At 39.4% G+C, this 23,684-nt stretch overlaps 7 protein-coding genes across 16 annotated transcripts in view; 4 read left to right on the forward strand and 3 right to left on the reverse strand.

Moving 5' to 3' along the window:
- The first annotated feature begins 233 nt into the window (after window positions 1-233).
- On the forward strand, window positions 234-2,685 carry LOC116845454 (dephospho-CoA kinase). Its single transcript, XM_032818164.1, has 3 exons — window positions 234-579; window positions 1,324-1,615; window positions 1,746-2,685. The coding sequence occupies exons 1-3, from the start codon at window positions 468-470 to the stop codon at window positions 2,035-2,037; spliced, it is 696 nt and encodes a 231-aa protein (XP_032674055.1). The 5' UTR covers window positions 234-467; the 3' UTR covers window positions 2,038-2,685.
- On the reverse strand, window positions 2,275-17,854 carry LOC116845450 (zinc finger CCCH domain-containing protein 10-like). Its single transcript, XM_032818155.1, has 4 exons — window positions 17,711-17,854; window positions 6,304-6,990; window positions 5,835-6,123; window positions 2,275-5,702 (listed from the first exon to the last, which is right to left on the reverse strand). Exons 2-4 carry the CDS (start codon window positions 6,891-6,893, stop codon window positions 5,235-5,237), a joined length of 1,347 nt encoding a protein of 448 aa, XP_032674046.1. The 5' UTR covers window positions 6,894-6,990; window positions 17,711-17,854; the 3' UTR covers window positions 2,275-5,234.
- LOC116845449 (sarcolemmal membrane-associated protein) lies at window positions 7,368-12,866 on the reverse strand. Its single transcript, XM_032818154.1, has one exon. The coding sequence runs from the start codon at window positions 11,925-11,927 to the stop codon at window positions 9,513-9,515; it is 2,415 nt and encodes an 804-aa protein (XP_032674045.1). The 5' UTR covers window positions 11,928-12,866; the 3' UTR covers window positions 7,368-9,512.
- Window positions 12,990-15,044, forward strand: LOC116845452 (G patch domain-containing protein 11). The gene is made up of 3 exons (XM_032818162.1): window positions 12,990-13,432; window positions 13,941-14,207; window positions 14,323-15,044. Exons 2-3 carry the CDS (start codon window positions 13,979-13,981, stop codon window positions 14,862-14,864), a joined length of 771 nt encoding a protein of 256 aa, XP_032674053.1. The 5' UTR covers window positions 12,990-13,432; window positions 13,941-13,978; the 3' UTR covers window positions 14,865-15,044.
- Window positions 15,206-16,084, forward strand: LOC116845457 (partner of bursicon). The gene is made up of 2 exons (XM_032818168.1): window positions 15,206-15,637; window positions 15,703-16,084. Exons 1-2 carry the CDS (start codon window positions 15,395-15,397, stop codon window positions 15,871-15,873), a joined length of 414 nt encoding a protein of 137 aa, XP_032674059.1. The 5' UTR covers window positions 15,206-15,394; the 3' UTR covers window positions 15,874-16,084.
- Window positions 17,662-21,301, forward strand: LOC116845456 (bursicon). The gene is made up of 3 exons (XM_032818166.1): window positions 17,662-17,886; window positions 18,599-18,724; window positions 19,159-21,301. Exons 1-3 carry the CDS (start codon window positions 17,677-17,679, stop codon window positions 19,306-19,308), a joined length of 486 nt encoding a protein of 161 aa, XP_032674057.1. The 5' UTR covers window positions 17,662-17,676; the 3' UTR covers window positions 19,309-21,301.
- LOC116845447 (eukaryotic translation initiation factor 4 gamma 3-like) overlaps window positions 20,822-23,684 on the reverse strand; it is a 54,073-nt gene continuing 51,210 nt past the window's right edge. For 9 of the 10 annotated variants that reach the window (XM_032818142.1, XM_032818144.1, XM_032818147.1 and 6 more), the window contains 3 exons: window positions 23,568-23,643; window positions 23,226-23,375; window positions 20,822-22,584 (listed from right to left, as the gene is read on the reverse strand). In XM_032818142.1, coding sequence (XP_032674033.1) covers window positions 22,370-22,584; window positions 23,226-23,375; window positions 23,568-23,643 — 441 coding nt within the window. In that variant the 3' untranslated portion in view covers window positions 20,822-22,369. The remainder of the gene's footprint in view (window positions 22,585-23,225; window positions 23,376-23,567; window positions 23,644-23,684) is intronic. The other variant, XM_032818143.1, reaches the window with a different exon arrangement.

Genomic DNA, 23,684 nt, shown 5'->3' on the forward strand with positions numbered 1-23,684 from the left:
CAAATTTTTTTGTTAAAACGACTCAACAACATATCAACCGTCTTTTTATTTTCTTGTTTTATAAATCAACAGCAAGGCGAAAGATCTCCTTATTTTCAAGTTTCACAACTAATCGACACATAAGGTGCATTTTTTCTCTATATATAAAAATTAAATAATCATTCCTCTCGATCATGAAACAAACATGTGTACAATTTAACCGGCGCTGTTGAACTTCGACCAAAATGATAATGAAATAGCTCGAGGAGTATTTTACAGCTTGAATTTTCTATTTTTAGATATGCAAAAGCATAATGTTGCTACTAAAAAGATCACTTTGGTATATATTCCTTACACTAGTGTAGAAAGTTCAGTTTAAAAGACCGGATCATATAACCTCCTCCCATAGCGCACAGGGAATAAAGACAGTCATTATTATTCAGTTGCCTGTGTCTGATTATCGTCTGCTACGTTGTGTATTTTATGAGATGTATCTGGTTGGATTAACAGGCGGCATAGCCACCGGAAAAAGCACAGTAGCCGCAGTCTTTCGGGAGCATGGCATTCCTGTTATAGACGCCGATATTATTGCCCGAGAAGGTTAGACAAGTTGCAACTTACTATGTCATTGCATTAATTACGGCTAAGTTCGTCTTGTACGTTTTCGCATCATTCTATCTTCCTTCGACATGTAATAAGCACAAAAGATAAAATGATGTTTTCTATACGAAATGCAATATGAACTTAGCTCTCAAAAATATATATTGCGCTTAGAAATTCTGAATAAAATCTCGTAGCAAAAGTCGTAATGCTCATAGACAGATTTCAGAGCGTCACGTGTTCTAGAATGGCAAGAAATTAAATGCTTTTTTTAGTACAATTGGAGTACAACACTGTTAAAATAAATTTGGCAAATTTGTTACTTTGGTATTTTACTAATTATATTTCTGTATAACCAGTTCACTTGAACTTCACTATAAGAAGTTCACTTCTTAAACGTATATATTTTATATTTTGTACTTAAAAACATTTTTCTCTGGGAAAGAATTTATAGACTATGGGTACGGTCCAGTAAACGCTACAAATGCTTTGTAACATTTTTACTTCTTTCTCTTTCTTCATTCGAATCCGAGAAATAAAACAAGAGAAACTCTGCGCAGCATTTGTAGTGGTTACTGGACCGCGTTCTACATCAGGTTGCTGCAGAGATTCATGACACAAAGAAAACAAGAGTTAAAAAAATCTACTTTGTGTAGGCTTAATTATGTATACACATACACATGTTATATATATATATATATATATATATATATATATATATATATATATTTTTTTTTTTTACAGTTGTTGAACCAGGAAAACCAGCATGGTATAAAATACAAAATGAATTTGGCTCAGAAGTGTTCCTGGAAACCAGATACCTGGACAGAGCAAAACTCGGCGAGTTAATATTTAATGATGTTGAAAAGAGGAGAAAACTCAATGCCATTACACATCCTGATATATATAAGAAAATCTATTGGCAAGTTTTTCAATACTTAATTCAAGGCCATCCATTCATAGTTTTGGATCTACCTTTACTTTTTGAAACAGGACACATGTTAGATTTCTTGCATAAAATTATTGTTGTAACCTGGTAAGTATAAATTTCTCTCAATTTGATTCTTTTACCAAAATATTAAATAGTCTTTTAAATCAAGGAAGCATATACAACTGATTATAGGTCCTGTAAAATACTCATTCCTAAATTTTTTTATTACTTCTAGCGAGGAAGACCTACAGCTACAACGTTTGATGGAACGCAGCGGATTTACAGAAGCTAAAGCAAAGATAAGAGTAGCCGCACAGATGTCCTTGGAGAAGAAAGCAGAAATGGCAAATTTTGTTATCGAGAATTCCAGTAGTGTGAGCGATACCAGAGAACAGACCATAAAAGTAATTAATGTATTACGATGTTCCAAGCAGCATTGGAAATTACGTTGTCTAGTTGGATTTTGTTGTACAATATTGGTAGCCGGTGCTTACTGGTTGAAAAACAGAAATTCTAATAAAAAGTGAAATTATTTTCCACAAAAATTTTAATTAGCAATAGAATTATTTACTTATTAATTAAATTTTTAATTATATACTAATATACTCACACAATATCAAAAACCGACAAAAGCTTAATTGAATTGCGCATGTACAAATTTACGGATTATCAAATCCCGTCTTATTGAGCAAGTTGATACATTATACAGTAAAATTAATTTGTTTTTCTTTTTCTATAAGAGGAAAGATATTTGTACAAGTGTATCATAGCTGTACAAATTGTAATTATATTCCGTTTACATAACTATGTGCTCGCTTATAAAATACTTTTAGGTACATAACTAGAAATCGAACGAACGATATGTACAGCGATTTTACCTATATATGTACTTGTGCGCATTAATGATAATGCATATGTAAAAATCATTAGACAAAAAATTAATATTTTGAGGCATCATCCAACGAAAATAAGATCAAACATACGAATCTTGTATTAAATTAGAAGGATAACATTATACAATAGATTCTCTCTTTCTTTTCTTTTACTGACGATTTGTACTAAAGATACGTATATACTAAAGATACGTATGTATGCGTGTGTATATGCGTCAATTTTTAATTAGTTGCATTTATTATATACTACTGGATATGAAAATAAAAATGTTAATTACTGACTTTCATTAGATTATTATACATTGGTATTCCTTTTTAACGTGTGCTTTTATTACTTGGAAAATCGAAAATTTCAATGCACATATAATTTCATTCCTCACGTAATGTACACACATTCAATACTCGCAAGAATTCAAGAGTAAAAACCACATTCCGCTCTTTAACGTAAAGTTCTACGTAAAAGATTATACATATGTATGCATATATAAAATACACGAGTACATAGTGCTCAATTTCTTATGCTTAATTATAGCAAGATATATACAGGTGTGTCGAATTGTGACTAACATGACAAAAAGTCAAACGTACCCTTGATTTACATACTCTTCATAGACCTGTATACCATGTGTGTGTGTGTGTATGTGTGTATAATTTATGCATTTACGTACAGAGCTAAGTGTAAATTTTTAATTTCTTTTACCCTATTATCCTTAGAAAAGAAATGAGAGATGACCACCTGTTTAAGTAAATTAAAGAAACTGGCAAAAAAACTGTGTGTGTAATATAAGTCAATTTTATAGTTGATACATATGTACACTGATGTGTATTATTTACAGTTAAATACGTTATTTGATATATTGGACTTTGGAAGACAATTTGATAGTTAATTGAGTACTAATTAATTTTCTATTATATGTTTTCTATTATATCTATTACATAACACTGATTTGCATTATTTGCAGTTTACACAGTTTATTATTGACATGTTGGGAGTATAATTTTCATAGTTGCGAGATACCTTTTATTGTCTAGGACATTTCTATTGTCATTTTTATTGCTATATGAAAAGGTTGTGGTTCTACCACAATTGACAAAGATTTAGGCTACAATCTTTGATAATTTTAGGGTAGAACCACAATCTTATCATAACAACCTTATCATATAATAAAAATGACAATAAAAATATCCTGGAGAATGGAAGATATCTTGCAACTATGATAATTATAGTCCCAACATATCAATAATAATAGTAAACTGTATAAACTGCAAATAATGCACATCAATGTTGTATAATAGATATAATAGAAAACAGTTAATAAGTACTCAATCAACTATTAAATTGTATTCCAAATAGTCCACTATGCCAAATAACGTATTCAACTGTAAAGCGGGAAGCACACACTCTTGCATAAAAGCATAACGCATAAGAAAATTGACCAATCAGAGTCCTTCATTTTCATCGTAGCAATAGAAATGAGGATTCTGATTGGTCAATTTTCTTATGCGTGTGCATTATGTCTTTATGCAAGAGTGTGTGCTTCCCGCTTAAATAATACACACCGGTGCATATATGTATCCGTATATAAGTACTTAACTGATCGAAATATCACTATAGCGTAAATTACCATACAATTTTCTCGTTACAAGTAGGAGTATAAAATTTTTCTCGAATAAATAAGAGTAACGAGATACTATATACAACATTGCATACAGCACGGTACAACGACGTTTCATCAGACTAGCTTAAAACGGCGCCGAACCATCTTCTTTTTTTTATACACTCTCTTTCTTAACATGTTAAATTCATATATTTTATTTTACTTTATGCTTATATGTTAACGTATTAACCTAACGTATTGAACGAACTTTCTCTACTTAGACCTTTTCTTACTTTACAATTTTATGATGACTCTCATCTGCTTATTTGAGTAAACATATATGTAAGTTTTAAGCTTTACGCGAAAATGAAAGCTTAAAAATAAAATTACACATGACACTAAACAAAAAAAAAAAAAAGAGAAAAGAAAATGCAAAAGAACGTAATGTCATGATACAGATATCTTGCATGATTACAGATTGTCGCTTCTATTATTTCTACAACTATACACACTTTGGACACACATAACCGCCGATGCGCGTTGCCGACGGATATTTACCGTATTATCGATCTTTATGCCTCCAAGACATTATTCACAGAGGAAAGAAACGCTTCTCTTTCCGGACAAGATAAATATATCGCGTGTACAGATATCGTATTCTCGATTCCTATTGTCGACGGACAAAGGTAGCCGATGTCTCGGCTAAAAGATCCTGTTTTTAAATTGAACAATTGGCGTTTGTTTCCTTCATGACATTCTATCGGACTTCGTGTAACATTAATTGTTGAATTGTCTATTCAGACAAATTTACGTTGTATAACGTATACACAAGGAAACCGATCGATTGTGTGTTTAATGTAAAAAGCATCCTTTTATATACTACACCGATCATGATTATTAGTCGATTTCCTCGCGCATATGCTTTACGCGATCATGCACATTTGTCTGGATAGACCTTTCAATGTCTCTAGACTGGATAGATAGATTATCTTACCTACACTGGATAGACTTTTAACGTTTGATCTAGAGATATATTTCCATCCTCCGTGGTGCTATCGACCAGTCGCATCGAGAGATACGAGATAGAACGTAGACACGAAGGAAATACATATAGTCGGCAGATAAATCTACACATTGCATCCTCGAGTCATCCATGACAGCAAAGAGGTATCGTATGCATGTATCGATGTTTTATCCCAACCCGAGTATTCTTCCAAGTCTCGCGACGGTGACCTATTGCAGAACAGGCCTGAGCTCTTGAGACATGATAGGATAAGAGACGAGGGGCGCAGTTGCGGCGGATATTGATAGAGGTAAGCTAGCGGGTTGTTGTGTATTAGGCGGTTGTTGATTAGTCGCTTGAGGCCCGGAGCCGCTCATCGAGATAGTCTGCTGTGCCATGGTGACGATGGGCGGCGGCATCGAGACCGGTGCCATGGAGACCGCTGCCATGGAGACTGGTGCCACGGTACCGATGCTCACCGGAACGGTAGCCACACTGGCAGCGACGGTGCGAAGGGTGCCCGCCGCAACCGCCGCGTTCACCATTTGCTGAGGCGTCGGTGCTTGCGACGGCGGCACTGTGTTTGTGATTGTGACCGCCGGCACCGTTACCGCGGTGACGTTCGTCCGCTTGCCCGACATTCTCAGCTGTGCGTTTTGGTCCAACAGGAATTCATTCGTCGCCGTCAGGTCGCTGACCTAAGCAAAAATAGAACGGAGACGATGAAGTTGAGAAAATTGGAACGAAGAAATAGAGAGATAGACAGAAAGGAGAGAGGGAGAAAGAAAAGGAAGAAAATATGCGAATCTATACCCTCACGTATACCTCACCTGCTTCTTCAAATCCTCTATCTTCTTCCTCAAAAATGTGTTTTCATCTTCAAGCACGAGCGCACGTGCCTCGTTACTTATCACGGGGTAATAGTAACCAGACGTGACAGTGGGTTGGGTAGCGTGCTGACCCATAAGCGGAGACGCCTCGAAGTGGACGACTGTCTCGCCCGATACTATTCGTCTTTTCGGTTCCGGCGGTCCCATGTAATCGGCCGGATGCGATGACGTGTTGTAACCGTTGTTGGTCACCAAATTGTTATGTTGATCCTCTATTTGCCAATGAAAGCTGAAAAGAGACGAGTGACGATCAGAGACTGAGAATGCACGCTGTTTAGAGTCAACGGCTGCGTTCAGCAGAATCCAAAGCTTAGCAAGAGTTTAACGTAAAATGTGAAAATGTTCTGATTTGAAAGCGCTTGCTTTTCTCGAGTTTACACCAAAAGTACAAAAATCCATTAACACTTACTTTCTATCCTCCTCATATCTGCGACCATCGGCGCCGGCGCCACCGCCATTGCTGGTGCCATTGAAGTTATGCTGCGGCCTGGACGCGTTGTGATGAGATGGTGATATTAAGTTATGCTGCGGCTCCTCCTTCTTCCAATGCCTGAACTTACAGTTCGCCCGTTGGCAGCTACCCTTAATGAAATCCTTGCACAAAGGATAGTCCGACTTGTCGCCGTTGCCAGTCTTGGGTCGGTTGAGAACATGGGGCGGTAGCTCGCCAGTCGCCCGAAAGCGCTTCTCTTCGCTCTCCGTGCAGTGGAGGAACTTGCAGCCCGGCCAGTTGCACATGCCATTCTGGAAATCGTGGCAGAAGGTGTACTCCTCCACTGGATCGTCCTCGGATCGCTCGTGTAGATATTTGCAACGTTTGCCCCGATGGCAGACGTTCCTCAAGAAGTCCCTACAGATCCGGCTCGCGGACTCGGAAGTGTCCGTCGCATTCACGTTCAATCCGCCCGCCATCCCGACGACCACCTGCTGCTGCTGCTGCGATGGTGATCCTGACGACGTACCTGTGCCGTTGTCCAATTTTTTCTTCAGCTTTTTCATCGATAGTACATAATAAAGGCGTACGACGTCGCGTCGCGTCGTCTACACCTCCAATCGACCGACCAACGGCTAAATGCGGCTAATTACGTGCGCGCCCCTGAATAAAGGAAAAAGATGACGATGATTTTAAAAATATACAGAATAAGTATTATTAGTGTGTTGAGAGCGAGACGAGGAAGACAACTCCGCTCTAGTCTGGTGAAAAGAGAAGGTCATGAATTCTCGGATGAAATAGGGAGAGAACGACCAACGTGCGCTGTTATAATGTCGAGGTAACAAAGAGACGTTGACAAAATTATCGTTTCATTCAAAATTAGCATCTACGATAAACTATAATCAGTCATACACGATGAGCAGCTGTCAGGCAGCTTGAATCTGTACGTCGACATTTTCTTATCGAAATAACGACAAATGTTGGAAATATAAACAGTAGGTTGCGATAAAGCAACAACATAATACAAGAACACATACGACTGACTTTAATGAATTAAGTTAATTTTTATTTTCCCTTTTTATATAATGACTATTACATCAGTAGTAAGATTATATCAACAGTACTATGTACAGAGCATTTATTTATATCGTATCTTGTAATTGTTTTTGATATTATACGTTTAACCTGCCAAGAAGGCAAGCAGCACCCAAGGAGCGACTGAGCGCGACGACGTTCGATGATGGACGTGTCCCCCGTTGCTCTGGGCCCGCGGAGCGTGCCCTTTTGGAAAGTATCACGTATACCTTTGTTCATCGATACACAATGATTCGTTATTCGACGCGGTTCAGAAGTAGACGCGCACTGTGGGCGATGGCACTCTCTCTTTCTCTCTAACTAAACTAACGAATTAAGAAAATACTGTCGAATTTTTTTCTTCCTTTTTTTTCGTTTTCGCTCACGTTCGTTCGTATCAAAAGAATTAATAGAAAACTACGATTATCGGATTTTCTTTTTTTTTTCTATTCTTCGCTTTAGACGCAGGTGACGTTCAAGGCCATTCCAAGATAGGATCGATAGAGAACGGTTACCGAGTGCTGAGGGAAGAATTCGCGTTATCCGAGAAGTGAGTATATGAGAAGTTATCCAAGAAGTGAGTGAGAGTGTGCGTGTGTGTATATGTGTATGTATGTACTCGCTTATCATTTATTAGGTCGCTCAAAAACGAGATATGCTCTTATATTGTCATGCTACCCCATACGATACGATAAGAAGAATTGAAGTCGGACGACGTAAAGTATCATTGTGCAACGTGATCGGACATGTGAAGATCCATCGCGTACGCACGATGTGTTTCGCGAGAATGTTTGTTTGAGGTTTAATGGGCTTATGGTTAGAGAAGTCGAGAGCAACGCTGTAACATATGTAATACGCATGCACGTGACACGCATGAGCGCGACGATTCTATATATATATATATATATGTATATATTTATATATCTCTTTTTCTCTCTTTTATTCTCTCCTCTTCTCTCATTGCAAAAGTTACATTTTCTATAACGTCGTAACTAACTCCCAACTAAAGTCTTAAACGAAGCGTGTTACCTAACGAGTGGTACACATGATTTGAGTATGTAATCGTTTACACGCGCGCGCGAACGCCGAGTTTACTTCTTACCATTATTTATATACAAGAATAAGGAGTGAAGAAAAAGTATCTGCGAGCAGTCGAGAGAATGGCGGTGATATCTCTCTTTCCCTCTCGTCTGTCCCTCTAAGAGAGCGAGTCGCAAAGGATAATATTTAATTTCTCAAATACGCCGTGCTAGAAACGTAACATTTAAACAAACCAACAATGAAACACGTACAATAAAACACATTAATATTACAAATCGGACTTGAAGCCGTATTTACGAGATATGACGCTCGGCGGCTTGGCAGCATGTTGAACATTTCACGTGGTATCACACCTCTACGTTCTTTCTTTTCCTTTCTTGTCACCCAGCCACTCTCTGTTCCCTAGAGCGTTCTAAGCCGTTCTTGTTCGAAAGTTTGTACATATACGTATGCATGTGTATGCATATGCATGTAGCCATATACATATGTATACACATTTAATCATATATGTATACCTGCATCGCATATGTACACATACATCCAGTATAAACATTCCTGCCCTGTCCTTTGATCTTGGCTCCTTCTTTGTGGTAACGCAACACTCGCTCACTTGACAACTTCCAATTAATCACGAGAAATCAGTCCCCCCCTCCCCCCAAACCCCGCTTAGAAACCCGCCCGCAACTGTCGGACGGGGAAATTAAACAAGTATATACAATCCTTAGCATTTGTTCGTGTAAAAAACGTTAGATCGCATATCGAGATGCTTAAGCGTTCCTGTGCTGGGAATCTAATCGCACACTCGATCGACGAAACTGGTCAGTTAGTTTAAGAAATTTTGCCGTTGCATCCTTAACATTGTTAAGAAAAAAAAGAGGGAAACGAAGGAAAAGAAAACACAAAAAGAGACGAAAAACGGGAAGATAAAAGAAAGATGAAGGAAAACGGAAGAGATATGAAGAAAGGGCAGAAAAGAGCAATATCGATCGACGGTGCGTGTTATATGTACATATATACCAGAAAGAGGAAACATCAGGGGGTGGTGGGGGACGCGGAGGAGAGAAGGGACATTAGAATATCTTCTCCAGCAACATCCACACCAACATAATCGCGATAGGGGCGACATAGTGTATCGGCACGTTGTAGGTCGCGCTCAGCAGATCGCCGCACTGCGCCCGCAGCGCACCGTATTTCCTCGACAGCTCCGCTTTCTCCTCGATGATCGTATTGTACTTTTCTTTCACTATGACCAACTCCTCGTTGATCTCCAGCATACGTTGCGAGTCGTTCTTAGAGAGGTAGTACAGCTCCCGCAGCTTGTCGGACACGACGTCGCTGGACTCACGCGTCAGCCAGTCCTTCAATTCGTCCAGCTCACGCTTGACAACCTGCTGCGCCTCTAGGCTGTCCTCGCTCGTGAGACTGTCCAACGAGCCGATCAACGTCTGCAGAATGTACTCCCTGCTGTGATAACCCTGCTGCATCGCGTCGTTCTTCGTAGCGGGCTTCAGAGTTTTCACGTAGTCGCCTTCCAAGCGCTCCTCGCATTCGTTCTCCGATGAGTCCGAGGTGACGTCGCCTGTCGCCGCTTCCTCGGTCGAACGATCCCGCTCTTCCGCAGCCCCGTCGACGAGCGTGACGCTGCTCGACGACGTGTCCCCGACATCGGCAGCTGTTTCGCGCGAGATCTCCGTGATGTAGGCGATCTGTTCGATCGGCTCGTAATGGAACTCCGCGTGTTGAACACCTTCGGTATTGGCGAATCGCACCTCCATCTTACAGGATGCAAGTGTCTGCTTGGACAAGAGTTCCTCCTTGTGCTCTGCGACGGTCTTCTCGCTCATTTCATCGCTCGTGTCGATGCTGCACGTGTCGTCGGTCGCCTCCGAGTTTGTATCGGAGTCCGCGCCTGAATCCGCGTTGTCCAGGTCGGCGTTGCCGTTGACCAGGGTTCTCCTGGACGACGATAACGGTGCTGGCGGCAGGATGTACTCCGTGAGGTTGTCGGCGGTCTGCAGATCGTCCAGTCGGTCTTTGCTGAAAGACAGGTCGGAGTTGGCAGACTTGAGCTGATTCGAGTCCACGTCGGATGAGCTCTGATTGTCCGGCTCGCCCTTGGTATAGCAGCTGATGTCGATATCCATCTCGATGTTGTCCATGTGAATGGAGTTGAGCTTGTTGAGAATGGTGTTGATAGCCTGTATAGGATCCTCCACGCCCTTCGAGTCGAGATTCTCGCCCACCTCCAGCTTCATATCCTGCAAGGTCTGCGCGTAATTCCTCAGGGCGGTGATCTGCTTGTAGATGTTGACAGAATCCAGACGAGAGTCACGCAATCTCGCTCGCAGATTCTTCTCGATTCTCGACTGGTCCTCTAGACGCTTAGCCAGGTCGCGCTTCTCCTGCTCCGCACCGAGCAACACGTCCCTCACCTTTTCCTCGCTCTCCACAAGCTTGTCGATGGTTTCTTGGAGCTTCTTCTGCGTCTCCGAGTACTTGGCGCTGAGCTCCTGCAGTTCCGTCTGCGTATATTTGGCCACATTGTGCAGGCTCTGGCATTCCTCCTCAGTCTCACTCAGACGACCCTCCAGCTGCACAAGTCTCTGTGTGACCTCCAGCTTCTCCTGCAAAATCTTCTGTAGCGCTTCCTTCGCGGCGTTCTGATACTGCGCCTTCTCATCCTGCAGCTTGACCAGCTCGTTTCTGATTTTGTCGTCAGTGTAGTTCTTAGAGTAGACCGCGAGCTGGCTCTCGACAGTGACTACCCACGACAGCAGACGGTCCTCCGTGATCAATGCTTTCCAGGACTGGTTGGCGGCCTTCCGCGTGTTCTCCACGAGTTGCTGCAGGTAGCCCAGCTTTGACTGCAGGGCTTTCTCACGTCTGGAGGCCTCTTGCATCAGATGGTTGAGCTTATAGAGATCCTCCAAGGACACGTTGCTGGCAGGCGAGCTGACAGAGGTGCTCAAGCTGGCCTTAGCTTCCTTGCTGTCCGGCAAGTACAATTTCAACGTTGCAACTATACATCCGTGGGTAACTTTCTTTGTACTTTCTACAACGTCCACACCGAATTGCACTATATCGCCAGAGCACACCTCCTTGGGCATCGACTCCAAGCCCGAGGCACTGAGTCTCTGATTGTTGACGAACGTGCCGTTGCTGCTGCACGTGTCCTGCAGGTAAAACTTACCCGAGGAGTACCACAGTAACGCGTGATTCCTTGACAACACCTTGCAGTCGAAGATCGCGTTGTTCGGCGCAGCTCTCGCCCTGGCCACCGAACGGCCGATCTTCACCGGCTGCTCGAGAGTCAACGTACGCTCCTGGAACGGGTGGGAATTGTCCCGGCAGATCAGGATACCCTTAGCGGTCATCTTTTTCTGCGCCTTGTTTTGGTTCACGTTGCTATTGTTGTTGTTGTTGTTGTTCTGCCCGCCGGGCGAACTGGCATTTTGTACCCACCCGCTGCTGCTAGCTACAACCATAGCCGAGACGGATGTGTCTTCCTCCGAGACAGATTCCAACAGCTGTACCGAAAGATATCAATTCCGAGATGACGCAGCGAGAGAACGCTGGAAAACTCGCGCACCGCGAGAACGGTAGGCGACCTAACCGCACGGCTCCCCGCGCTCACCGCGTCGCGCTGATCACTAAACGCCGCTCTGATCCTTCGGTCACGAGGATCGCGGTGTGACCTTTCGGGACCCAGTGCTCGGCGCAATCAGCCGTGACGACACTGTGCTCGGCATGTTTCTTCAATGAAGATATCCCTCACTCCCTCGCGGCGTCTCTCTTTATTTTCGTCGGGAGATCCTCAAGTCCGGATCAGCAGCGTCGAGTGTCGACGCGACTCGTCGGCACATTCGCGGTGCGTGCACCCGGCGGATCCCGAAGACCAGCGAAATTCTGCGAACGGCGATCCGGAAGGAACCCACGCACGCACGCACGCACGCACGCACGCACGCACGCACTCACGCAATCACGACACGCACCCGATATCAATCGATCTGCTACGATTTGTGCGGAACAGCGGAACGTCCGAGACGCGAGCGGATCTCGCCGCGAGACGTCTCGCCGTGCCACAGACAGAACACGTCGAACCTTGTCGCGTTCTCGCGTAATTTCATCCGTGCGTAATTCTCCACATCGGGTCTGGCCTAGCGCTGGAGCTCCTCTCTCTTTTTCCCTCTCTCTTTCTCTTTCACTTGCCCGCTCGCTCGCTCGCTCGCTCGCTTACTCACTCACTCACTCGCATGACGGAAACGATGCGAAGGCGACGCCGCCCTGTCGCGATCGAAACTACGACGAGACGAATCGGACGATCGACGAATACAGAGCGCAAGGCGAGTCTATCTTTCGGGATCGGATGAGAGGTATCGCGCACGGACGACGTACGACCCGTGGAAACACAATGGTTCGCGTTCCCTTGCTCCGCAGTCGTTCGGTTCCGCGTTCCACCGTCTCATCGACCACCGCCATGGCGCGCGGCGCGGCGGGACCAGGAGGGGAACATGCCTACCTCACTTCAGACGTATACGCGACTGCGATCGGAAAATAACTCCATATCACGGAAATAATATCCACCGCACGTCGCGCGTGTCATGAAACGGATGTAACTCATTAAATATGTATATCCGATGCTTGGCTATCGTCAATATCCAAAAACGCGAGCGTAACATATGTCGGGCTCTAGGCCGTTTATAAAAGGAACAACAGAGTTTAAAAGTCAGAAGTTGCGCAATGAGCGACAAGTTGAGCGATCGTTCATAGAGCAGCAATTTCAGCTCGAATGAGTATCGTTGACAAGACTTTCCGTACGCCGGAAACAGCGACTCTTTGTTCTGCGGATTTGCAGGAATCAACTTTTCCAACGGCACCACTGTGGCCTTTAAAACTTTGACATAACCTCAAACTACGGGAGTGCACATCGAGCATCGCTTGTTGTAAATTATTAACACATTCGTTACCAGCGAGACTTCTCTCACTTCAGGTTCATCTTTATTTTAAATTTTCAATTTTATTTAACATGTTCGCATTGCCAACGTCATATGTGTATAATTGCGATATTTTTCTTTGTATATCCGAATGTAAATATAACCAACTTTGTTTTGTACAATTACGTGAAAACAAATTTAATGTGATTTATGGAGGAAATTTTCTAAATAAATTATGGTAGCGAACTTGTTAATTTTCTTAAAAAACTTGTTTCTTTTTGTGGTATAAATCATTATTAAAGTTGTCGACGATATTATATGCGATTTTTTTATGTCTGACCTCAAAATGCTCTCTGCTTATTGTTCTTTGTTCTCTATCTTTTTCTAGCTTAAGGTTTAAATCAAAAAGAAATAAAGAGAAAGAAACGGAAAGCAAAGGACACATTGTAGATTTGGGCTTAAAGTACTGCATTAATGATTGAAGTTATATTTTTATGTGCCACTTTGCTTGTACTAAGATTTGATCTTACAATAACATCTATTATGCAAATTTTAATGTTTTAGAAAGTGTTTCCCTGCAACAACTGATAATTTCATTCTACATGATGTCAGACGACGAGGATTACATGTCTGACAAATTCTTGCTGGGCTCTGAGAAAGATGTCCCACCAAGCCTCATACACAGGCACTCTGACAAAAGAGAGCATGCGTTAATGAAGAAGAAGGCTGAAATTGAATCAAGAATGAAGGAGAAGAATAAGTCAATGCGAGTAGTTGAGGCAGAAAAAAGAGAAGAAGGATTATCATCTGCTATCAACAGTACTAATAAAGGTCTGTATTTATACATATATAAAATATATAGAACAAATAAGTGTACAAGAAAAATATCAGATAAAGTGATTTTGTCAATGAAGAAATTAATCTCAATAATTTATTTCATCCACAGGTTTCGAAATGCTAATGAAGATGGGATATAAACCTGGGAAAGGCATAGGCAAAACTCAGTCAGGGATGGTCGAGCCGATTCCCGTGGAAGTAAAGGGCGACAGGCAGGGTTTAGGCAAAACACTAAAGAAAAATGAATCGTGTAATCGCAAGAACGCGAATGCAAAATTGGATAATATGAACACGACGTATTTCCGTAGCAGAATAGCGCAAGAAAGGGCTGAGCAATTGCAGAAGATTGATATATTCAAAAGCCAAAAAGTATGCCAAGAATTGGACACTAAAGAGAGCATCAAAGAACCTGAGGAATCGTGGTTCTGGCCACAAAGTAAGGAAGAAAAGACTGACGATAACACCGATCAGGATCAACAGTCGAATGACGCTGATACAGACGACGAAGACCTTAGCAATCTGGAGAAACTCGAGATTCTCACCAAATATTTAAGGAAGAAACACTTTTATTGCATTTGGTGTGGAATGAAGTTCGACGACGAGGACGATTTAAGAGACAATTGTCCGGGGAATACGAGAAACGATCATTGAATGTAAATGACGAGTGTAAAGAGGCGTAGAAATTTTTACCGATGCTAAACAGCGAAGAACTCTGATACCGATCAATTGTCGACACGTTGCTGTAAAATACATTTCCTTTTGTTTATTTTGTTTATTTTGTCGAATGTACTATAAATATTTTTCGGAATATAACGTAAATATATATCGCGATGCACGCGAGAGGTAAATTATATTACTTAAATATGATCACCTACCGCGCCCGTGAGACATAAAAAGCCCATTAGCCACATGATGCAAAATATTGAAAAAAAAATAACGTCTCGAGGAAGGGAAAATCGAGCGTCGCGCTACAAGAACCCTGAGAGCAGGGGGTTCGTTACCCCCCGCCTGTTGAATGCTATTAAGGCAGCGGGGGATCATCGCGAATCTTGGCTTTTACACGTGATCGAAAGTGGGATATTACCTATAAAAGCATTCGTTCGATTCTCTGCTCTTTCATTTCACCCGGAAAGCTCTGCGGCGACTCTGCCGGAGAAAAGTATCGATAGAACGATATTATAATGTTGCTATCCTCCAAATCTTTGTTGATCCTCGCGGTTTACGCTACGGTCAACGACGCCGAAGTAATAGATGACGAGAGCTGCGAGACCCTGCAGACGGAAGTGCGGATCACCAAAGACGAATACGACGAGATAGGACGTCTGCGAAGAACATGCAGCGGCGAGATATTAGTCACCAAATGCGAAGGATTTTGTAATTCTCAAGTGCAGCCAAGTGTTATCACTACTACAGGCTTCTCGAAAGTAATTTCATGCAGAATAGGAGCCTCTCTCAAAGACATTGACTTGTAATCTTCTCTTTATTACAGGAATGCTATTGCTGTCGTGAAAGTTACTTAAAAGAAAGACCCGTTATCTTGAATCAATGCTCTGATGCAGACGGGATCCGATTGATAGACACAAACGACGAGATCATGGAGATCAAGATACGCGAACCCGCCGAATGTAAATGCATTAAATGTGGCGACCTTGCGAGATAAGAACCGATGTCGAATTATATAAACGAAACAGAGATGATTATAAACTATTGCGTAACTATTGTATATTGTTAAGATAAGATGAAAAGATAAAGGTGTATTGTAATCACGGCAAAAATAAGTTTCCCCGACTTATTTGTACTAATAATATACTTGTAATCCTGACATACGAAAATTTGCGTTTCTTCAACGATAATAAATATAAAAATACAAAGATTGCTTTCTATCAAATGTTGCAAATTTTAATATCCACATAGAAGATACGTGTATATAGAAATTACTCTTGTGTACCGTTGCATACTTCGAGACAAATACAAATCATTTGAATAAAAGATCGATACGCTTATTTCATTCTAAGGAGCTGTGTATTTTTCTTCGCCTATCGACCACATACAGAATATATTTATTCAATGCTACGATATTCTTTATCGAGGATAAAAGCAATTTCTCGCTGACAAAAATATCAGCAGAAGTCTATAAGCTCTGCGAGATTAAGAAAGACTTTTGGCCTTTTGACGAAGTAATATGCAAGGATGCAGATAGATAAGAAGACTCGGTTGTTTACTAGCATAGTTAACGTTAAATCTTAAACTACAGCAAGAAATGACAATTAAATTCTGAAAGAGTAAAAGTCACTTATTTTCGATTATGTAATTACAACAAAAATGTATTTTATTTGTAAGTCTACTTTAAGAGACTTTAATGACTAAAGAATTTAATAATATATAATAATGTCTTAAAAAAGAGGTCAAAAGATCTTCAGAGGCTTGCAGTATTTGCAAAAGTAGAATGAAAATATTCATTTAACTTTAGTAAGTATGCAGAAAAGTGGTTCATACCTAATTTCATACCTAATTGCTTATACATAAACAGTTAACAGTTTTTTTAGAAATTTTCCTTTTAAAAACTTAACTCTTAAATTATAGAAATAAAATTACTTAAACAACTCATCACAAATAAAGAGCATTGCCTGGTTTAGGTAATTTATGCAGAAACATTTGTATGAAATCTATCCCCTCATAGTTCATAGTACAATATGATACTGTACAAATATACAAAAATTACATATCTACAAAATACATTTTTATATAAAGTGTTATACAGTCAGTATCTAATTATATATTCTCATAAATTATATGTTGTATTTATATAAATCAAATCACATGTCATCGGGAGCAATCTTATATTGTGTTAACTCTATTAACACAAATTGTATCAACTATAACAACACAACTGTATCAAAATCAGATATTTCATCAAAGAAGACAAAAACTTAAGATTAAAAAATAAAGTTATATATATGAATTAAATTATATAAAATAAAGTGTTGTGTTCTTCATATTTGAATATATATATTAGAATGTCTAAATGGAGTGAAACTGTTCGATTGTTGTAACAATCGGAAAATCTTAAATGCTACATACATAAATTCAGGGCAAACATGTCAGAAAATACTTTCTTTAGTAATTTCATATATATACACATATATATATATATATATATATATATATATATATATATATATATATATATATATACATACACATATATATATATATATATACACATAGTGATTCTGACTAAAATGTGGTAGCAAAGAAAGGGGGAGAACATGACCACCTATGGTGTATAAAAGCTAAGGACAGGAGAGTTATCGGCACAGTGAAGTGCCAGAAAAGGGAGGCAATGTACCGTTCAAGAAGCAAACTCTGTTACCTTGGTGAATAAGCTAGCGAATATATTGCGATATTTCTAAAATAAATCAAATTCTCCGAGTTATCTTCCTCGATCGCATGTTGCGATCGCATGTTGCGTGAAATAGATAATAATATCTACTTACTGGGCACAGTGATCAATGGACTGCTGATATGTCTACTATATGGAAGCTCAAAGGCGATTATCGGAGTCGACGAATGTCAGGCGACACGTGTGATACACATCCTTCAGTATCCAGGTTGTGTTCCAAAACCAATCCCTAGTTATGCATGCAGAGGACGTTGTAGCAGTTATCTGCAGGTAAGATAACAGAATCAATTAATAAAAATCTTATAAAGTATATATATCTTATAAAGTACAGTTATGTACATCTATCTGCAGTTCTATGAATTATGGTATAATGATAGTGCAATGTACAATTTATATAGATAAAAGGTTACAACATTCTTATCTCGATGAATTTCTCAATACATTTAGTATTCAATAGAGTTTAATTTTTTAGTAATTTTCATAGAATATATTTTTCTATTAGATATAAAATGCATTGCAAAACTCATCAAGGTAAATGTGTTGCTTTTATTCGTTGCCTATATAAATAACTTTGTTCAATAGATAATATCTCTTGCAAGTTTCTTAATAGTGATTAATATCCCATTAATTATAAGAAATAACTTACATAAGTACACAATATCTTGTACAAATGTTTTCAAAAGCACTTCAATACAAAGATGGATGCATCTCCTATGTACATCTCATGATTTTTAACAACTACAATAGAAGATGCTCACTTTCTATAAACTATATATACTAAAGACAGACTAACGGTTTAAGAAAAACAATACAAATAATAATACCTCAGATCTACTTGTATGTATACTTGACAAAATCTGATAATCATTTTTTGCATACAAGATATATATGTATACAAATATATATCTACACGTATGCATAAATACAAGAAAACGGTAATATATCCACACGCACGATGTGTGTTCAACTTATTTACGCACAGGTGTCCGGATCCAAAATGTGGCAAATGGAGAGAAGCTGCATGTGTTGTCAGGAAAGCGGCGAGAGAGAGGCTAGTGTGTCTCTGTTCTGTCCAAGAGCGAAACCAGGAGAAAAGAAGTTCAGAAAGGTGAGTTGGCCTCCATCCGCGACCCGGCGACGCAATATCAACGGTGCGATCAGCTGGCCAAGAGTCTCGGTGAACGTCACACATCTACCATTTGTTTGTGCCACTGACCATCACTAGTCCGAAATCAGCGATTACAGCCTTTCCGACACCACGAGTTTTGCGCGGCCATATTGTTTTTGTGCGCGGCCGACGATGGCGGCCAATCGGACGTGAGCATCGCGCGTATTTTAAAATAGACTCGAAATAGATCGAAGCTGACTCGATGCACGCGATTTCGATCGTTTCTACCTTCACTCTTTGCAAGGTTTTTCGGGGATTCGAACGAAATGATTTTTCAGACAATAGTGAACAACTTCGCGCGCAAAGAGATAAGTTACAACGATATCTCGCCACGAATTCACGTGTCAAATCCGTGTCCCGTGTCTGTTTGACAGGTGATCACGAAGGCGCCGTTGGAATGCATGTGCAGACCGTGCACTAGCGTAGAAGAATACGCGATAGTTCCTCAGGAGATCGCAGGATTCGCCGATGAAGGTCCTTTCGCCACGTCCGCACACTTCCGACGGTCCTCCGGCTTACAATAAACTCTCTTTCGTTGAAACGTCACAATATGCAAGAATCGCACAGTAATGCGTAAGCTACAGAAATAATGAAAATAATCCGTATTACGCGACGCGATCAAGACGCTTTACGTTTCTACTTTTAATTATTCGCTACTATAAATATTAAGAAAAAGAGTCCTCGAACATACTGAATTTCTCTCATTCGTCGGTTGAATAAAACAGCGCGATCGATTGTATGTGGACAACGAATTCGAATGTATCTATGCGCAGGACATGCAAATAAATCTCCTGAGTCCAAAAACCGAAAAAAATTGCATTTTTCGTTGTATAACTTAAGTAGTTAAGTTCTGTTTTAACATGTCTCGCACGTATTTAATTAAATCCCAGATAGCACAAAATATCAAAATCACTCAGGATGTTTTGAAAAGTGTCCTCAAACTTCATAAATACATCCAGAACGACCTCAGGACATCATACATTTTGTGTTATCTGAGATGTTAACATTACATTTTTTTTTCAACAAAACTATGCGCTCTTGGAGGAAAATAATATCAACAACGGTTTTTCATGGAGTTCTTTTTTTATTTTTATATAGATATGATTTATATATATATTTATATATTTATATCATATAGAAGTGTATGTGTTATACCTATGCGACGTAAATCCGCGTCCTTAGAGCGATATTTTTTTTATTTATATTATGTATATGTAAATCTATGTATACACACGCGTAAGTACACGCAGATATATAAATGTATGTGCAACAAATATACGTGCGTGTTCGTACGCGGGGGAGAGAAGAAATGTCGGCGTGCGTCACGTGTGACAACAGCACGACATGTACGCGACATCCACGGAGGACGGCGCAGCTTCGCTGCCGTCGTTCCCCGCGTATAATATATATATATATATATATATATATATAATCCCCGTTTGAATTTTCCGTTTACAGTCTCGCGCGATCAGTTATTTACAATGATAACTTCTCTAGTCGTTATCTCACTTATCCACAATATTTTCAACAGTTTCCTTTTTTTTTCCACTTTGTTCATATATAAATTAGTTTTTTTGTTATTTAACTAGTCTCTCGTGAAGTGCACCACTTACACATGTATACACACTCGCGCACATTTCACTTTCTCTTTCTTACCGCGCTTACTAATAGCCTTTTACTCTTCGTTTCTTCATATGTATTGGCCGATATAAATGAAATAGAGAAAAAATAGACCGAAGGAAAAGCTCTTTTGTTCTTCCTTCGCTTGTTCACTGGCGAATCACCTCGTTTTGCTCTACGCCATTCGCATCGGGACTCTTCTGCATTTCGCACCGCAAACTCTCAAGCCGAGAGAGTTATGTCAGCGACAGATCAGGCGGGATCGCCGTGTAAAGGAAAAGAGAGAAGAAATGAGAAAACGAAAGATTTATACAAAAAGATTGAGGAAAGGATAATAGCAGGAAACATTGCGAGTGGTGGTGAACATTTATAACTCGTCCGAGCTGAGAGATTGTGAAACATATTGCAGATCGTTAGTATACTTCAAATAATAATAATATATTTATATATACAATATCCACAGCTATATATGTATCTAAATTTCGAGTAATTTTTTGCAAGTCCGTAATTAATTTCGTTACATGTGTGTCCTATTCCAAAAATTGTCGATTCACGATTCCAAAAAATTTGGGAAAAAATTAAAGCAAAGAATCTCCTGGTATGAATTTTTTTTATAAAGTACACCTATGTCGATACTTTCGAAAAATGTTTGAAATTTCCCAAAAAAATATTTAAGATACCTTTACACAGGTACGACAAATCGTGGGACGCTAAACAGCGATGGGGTGCCGGATAAATATAAATGTTCTTTTTTATCTCTCTTCTCTTTCACACATACACATCTGTACACACATACTCAAATCAATCTATGCTTGTCGTTTTGTTGTCTCTTTCTTCTATGCGCGCGTGCGCGGGCACGCTTAAAACAAGGTTGAGTTCACGCTGTACCTTAAATCAGTTTAATAACAATTTTATACAATTCGCTATAGTATCTGTCACGTGGATACATCCAAAAGTTTCCACGCATTGTGCTCAGCTCACTTCTCTTTCTCTGCCTCTATCTCTTTCACATACACACATTTGTTCACACATCCACTCACTCCGTGATTATAAATAGCTAGTGTTAAAAAATAGTACCTTAATATGCACACCATTTGTATTCTTTCGTTTTCTACCTTTCGTATTCTACAATACAGATCGTATTTCCGCAATATATACCATTTTCGCTTCACTTTTTTTCCATCTTTTCATGTTTCACATGTGAATGTCCTTTCTTATAATACAGTATAAGTTCTTATATTTGTAAAGATATAAATTAGTAATTCTGTTATATCCGTTACAATAATAGGAAGATCTGTCTCGCTGTCAGTGTCAGACTTGGTTATTCTCGGTAATTCTTCTTTATTCTTCTTACTTTCCGAATTTAATCCATGTAAAATTGACCTACTTAATTCAGACGATCTGCAATTCGTTATCTAAATCGTGTAACAAGCACTTCGGTTGTGATCCGTGTTATAGCGTATTATAATTGGAAGCAGCTTCGAGTCTTCCCGATTCCAAGCATGGAAAAAAAGACGTACATACCAGTCCTATTGAGCGATCGACCTAACGCACTGCAGAGACACTTTGCATATACATAAGAAACACGATAATATTCTCGAATTTTTTGCTTTATTTAAACTTTAAACCATTTCTCATTTAATTATGTATAATAATTATCTGGCATTATTTCTGTAGTAATTAATAGTTAAGTTAAAGTTTATCTTCATTATGTATATTATCGATGCGTGTCCCATTTTTAATTTTTTTTTATTTCGCGTCCTATGTAAAAGGTCCTAGGCTATATTACACACACCCGCAAGTATCACTTTACCAATATTTATTGTGTCTGTTTTTAATACTTGGGGTGTTCCAGTTTATGAAAAAAAAAACACAACTGCAGATTTGATTTCACTTTGCGCGTTGTGTTTATTTAACACATTCGAGTCTTTTAAATAGACGATAATGAAATCGATCACAATATCGTCAACAGCAACTCCGGTCCGCTTTGGGCAATAATTCCTCGATACTAGAGTTATCATCAGGCTCCTGTAGGTCAGTGAAAAACGATGTAAGAGCAACCATTGCCACGGCATGTCCCTCACGTTCCGCTGGATCCTTAGCGTTATGCCAGGTCAAAAATGCGTCGCTCGATATCACATTGTCCATCCATAATAAGTTTATAATAGTGACGAGGAGACCTGATATAAGATCACAATATTCATTAAATTTATAAGTTTTATATATATATATATCCTAGCGTATTGCGTATATTAAAATATATTAAGTATAAACACGTATTTATGTATCGTCGTTATATGCTAAATGTGGCGTGCGTTACAACTGGTGATTATTCGATGAAGCGAACATATAAAGATATATGTACTCTTTTTTTATAGAAATCAGACGATCTCTTAATAATAGTTATAGAGTAATAGTTAGAGTAGTAGAATAATAGTTATTTCATCTATCAACAATTGTAATGCACGATTATGTTGACATAATGTAATAGCGAATTCGGTTGCTTGCACTAGTGTGCACTGAGTGCGCACTAAGGCTTATTCATAGTATGTTATTATATTTAAAGATTGTCTTAAATAATTCTCAAATATTTTTAACCATAATATGATATAACATCCGTACGAATCATTTTATTAGTTAAAATGTTTTTAAATATGTATTTAAGACACGATCTTAAATATAAGAATGTACTGTAAACAAGCCTTAATGCGCACTCAGTGTGTACTAGTGCAAGCTACCGAATTCGCTATAAGTGACTGAAAAATCTGTTACTATTACACATATATACACTACTAGATATAAGTATGTAATATGAAATTACCAGACGGATATTCGAGCTTCGTCATATAAGATTGAATTGCATAAAGACATTGCAATTCTAACATCTCGTCCGCGTCGACATAACGTTGGATCAGCGTTTGCAATCTTATAAAAATATCTTGGTTTAGTCTCCATGTATCGTGTATGGGTTCTGCGTGACAAAATTATATATTAATATGAGGCAACTTCGAAAAGCTTTGCAAAGTTGTTTTCAAAAGTCGGTTCAGTATCCTTTTGGCATAACAACACAAAAATGATTCGAAAACATCTTTGCTCTGTACACAATATATATCATCAGATGCAAACATTATTACAAATTTTCTAATAAAAATATGTGTCTTACCTATTGACGTCTCTAAAATGGCAGTCATTAAACTTCTTATAAACTTCGGATCCTTAACTCTAGTCTGAACATTTTCCTGAAATAATAAATTAATAAATTAACTTTAAAGGTTTTCGC

Source organism: Odontomachus brunneus, unplaced genomic scaffold (genome assembly GCF_010583005.1).
Source record: "Odontomachus brunneus isolate Ranch 3 - 2012 unplaced genomic scaffold, Obru_v1 Obru_scaffold_052, whole genome shotgun sequence".
Lineage (NCBI taxonomy): Eukaryota > Metazoa > Arthropoda > Insecta > Hymenoptera > Formicidae > Odontomachus > Odontomachus brunneus.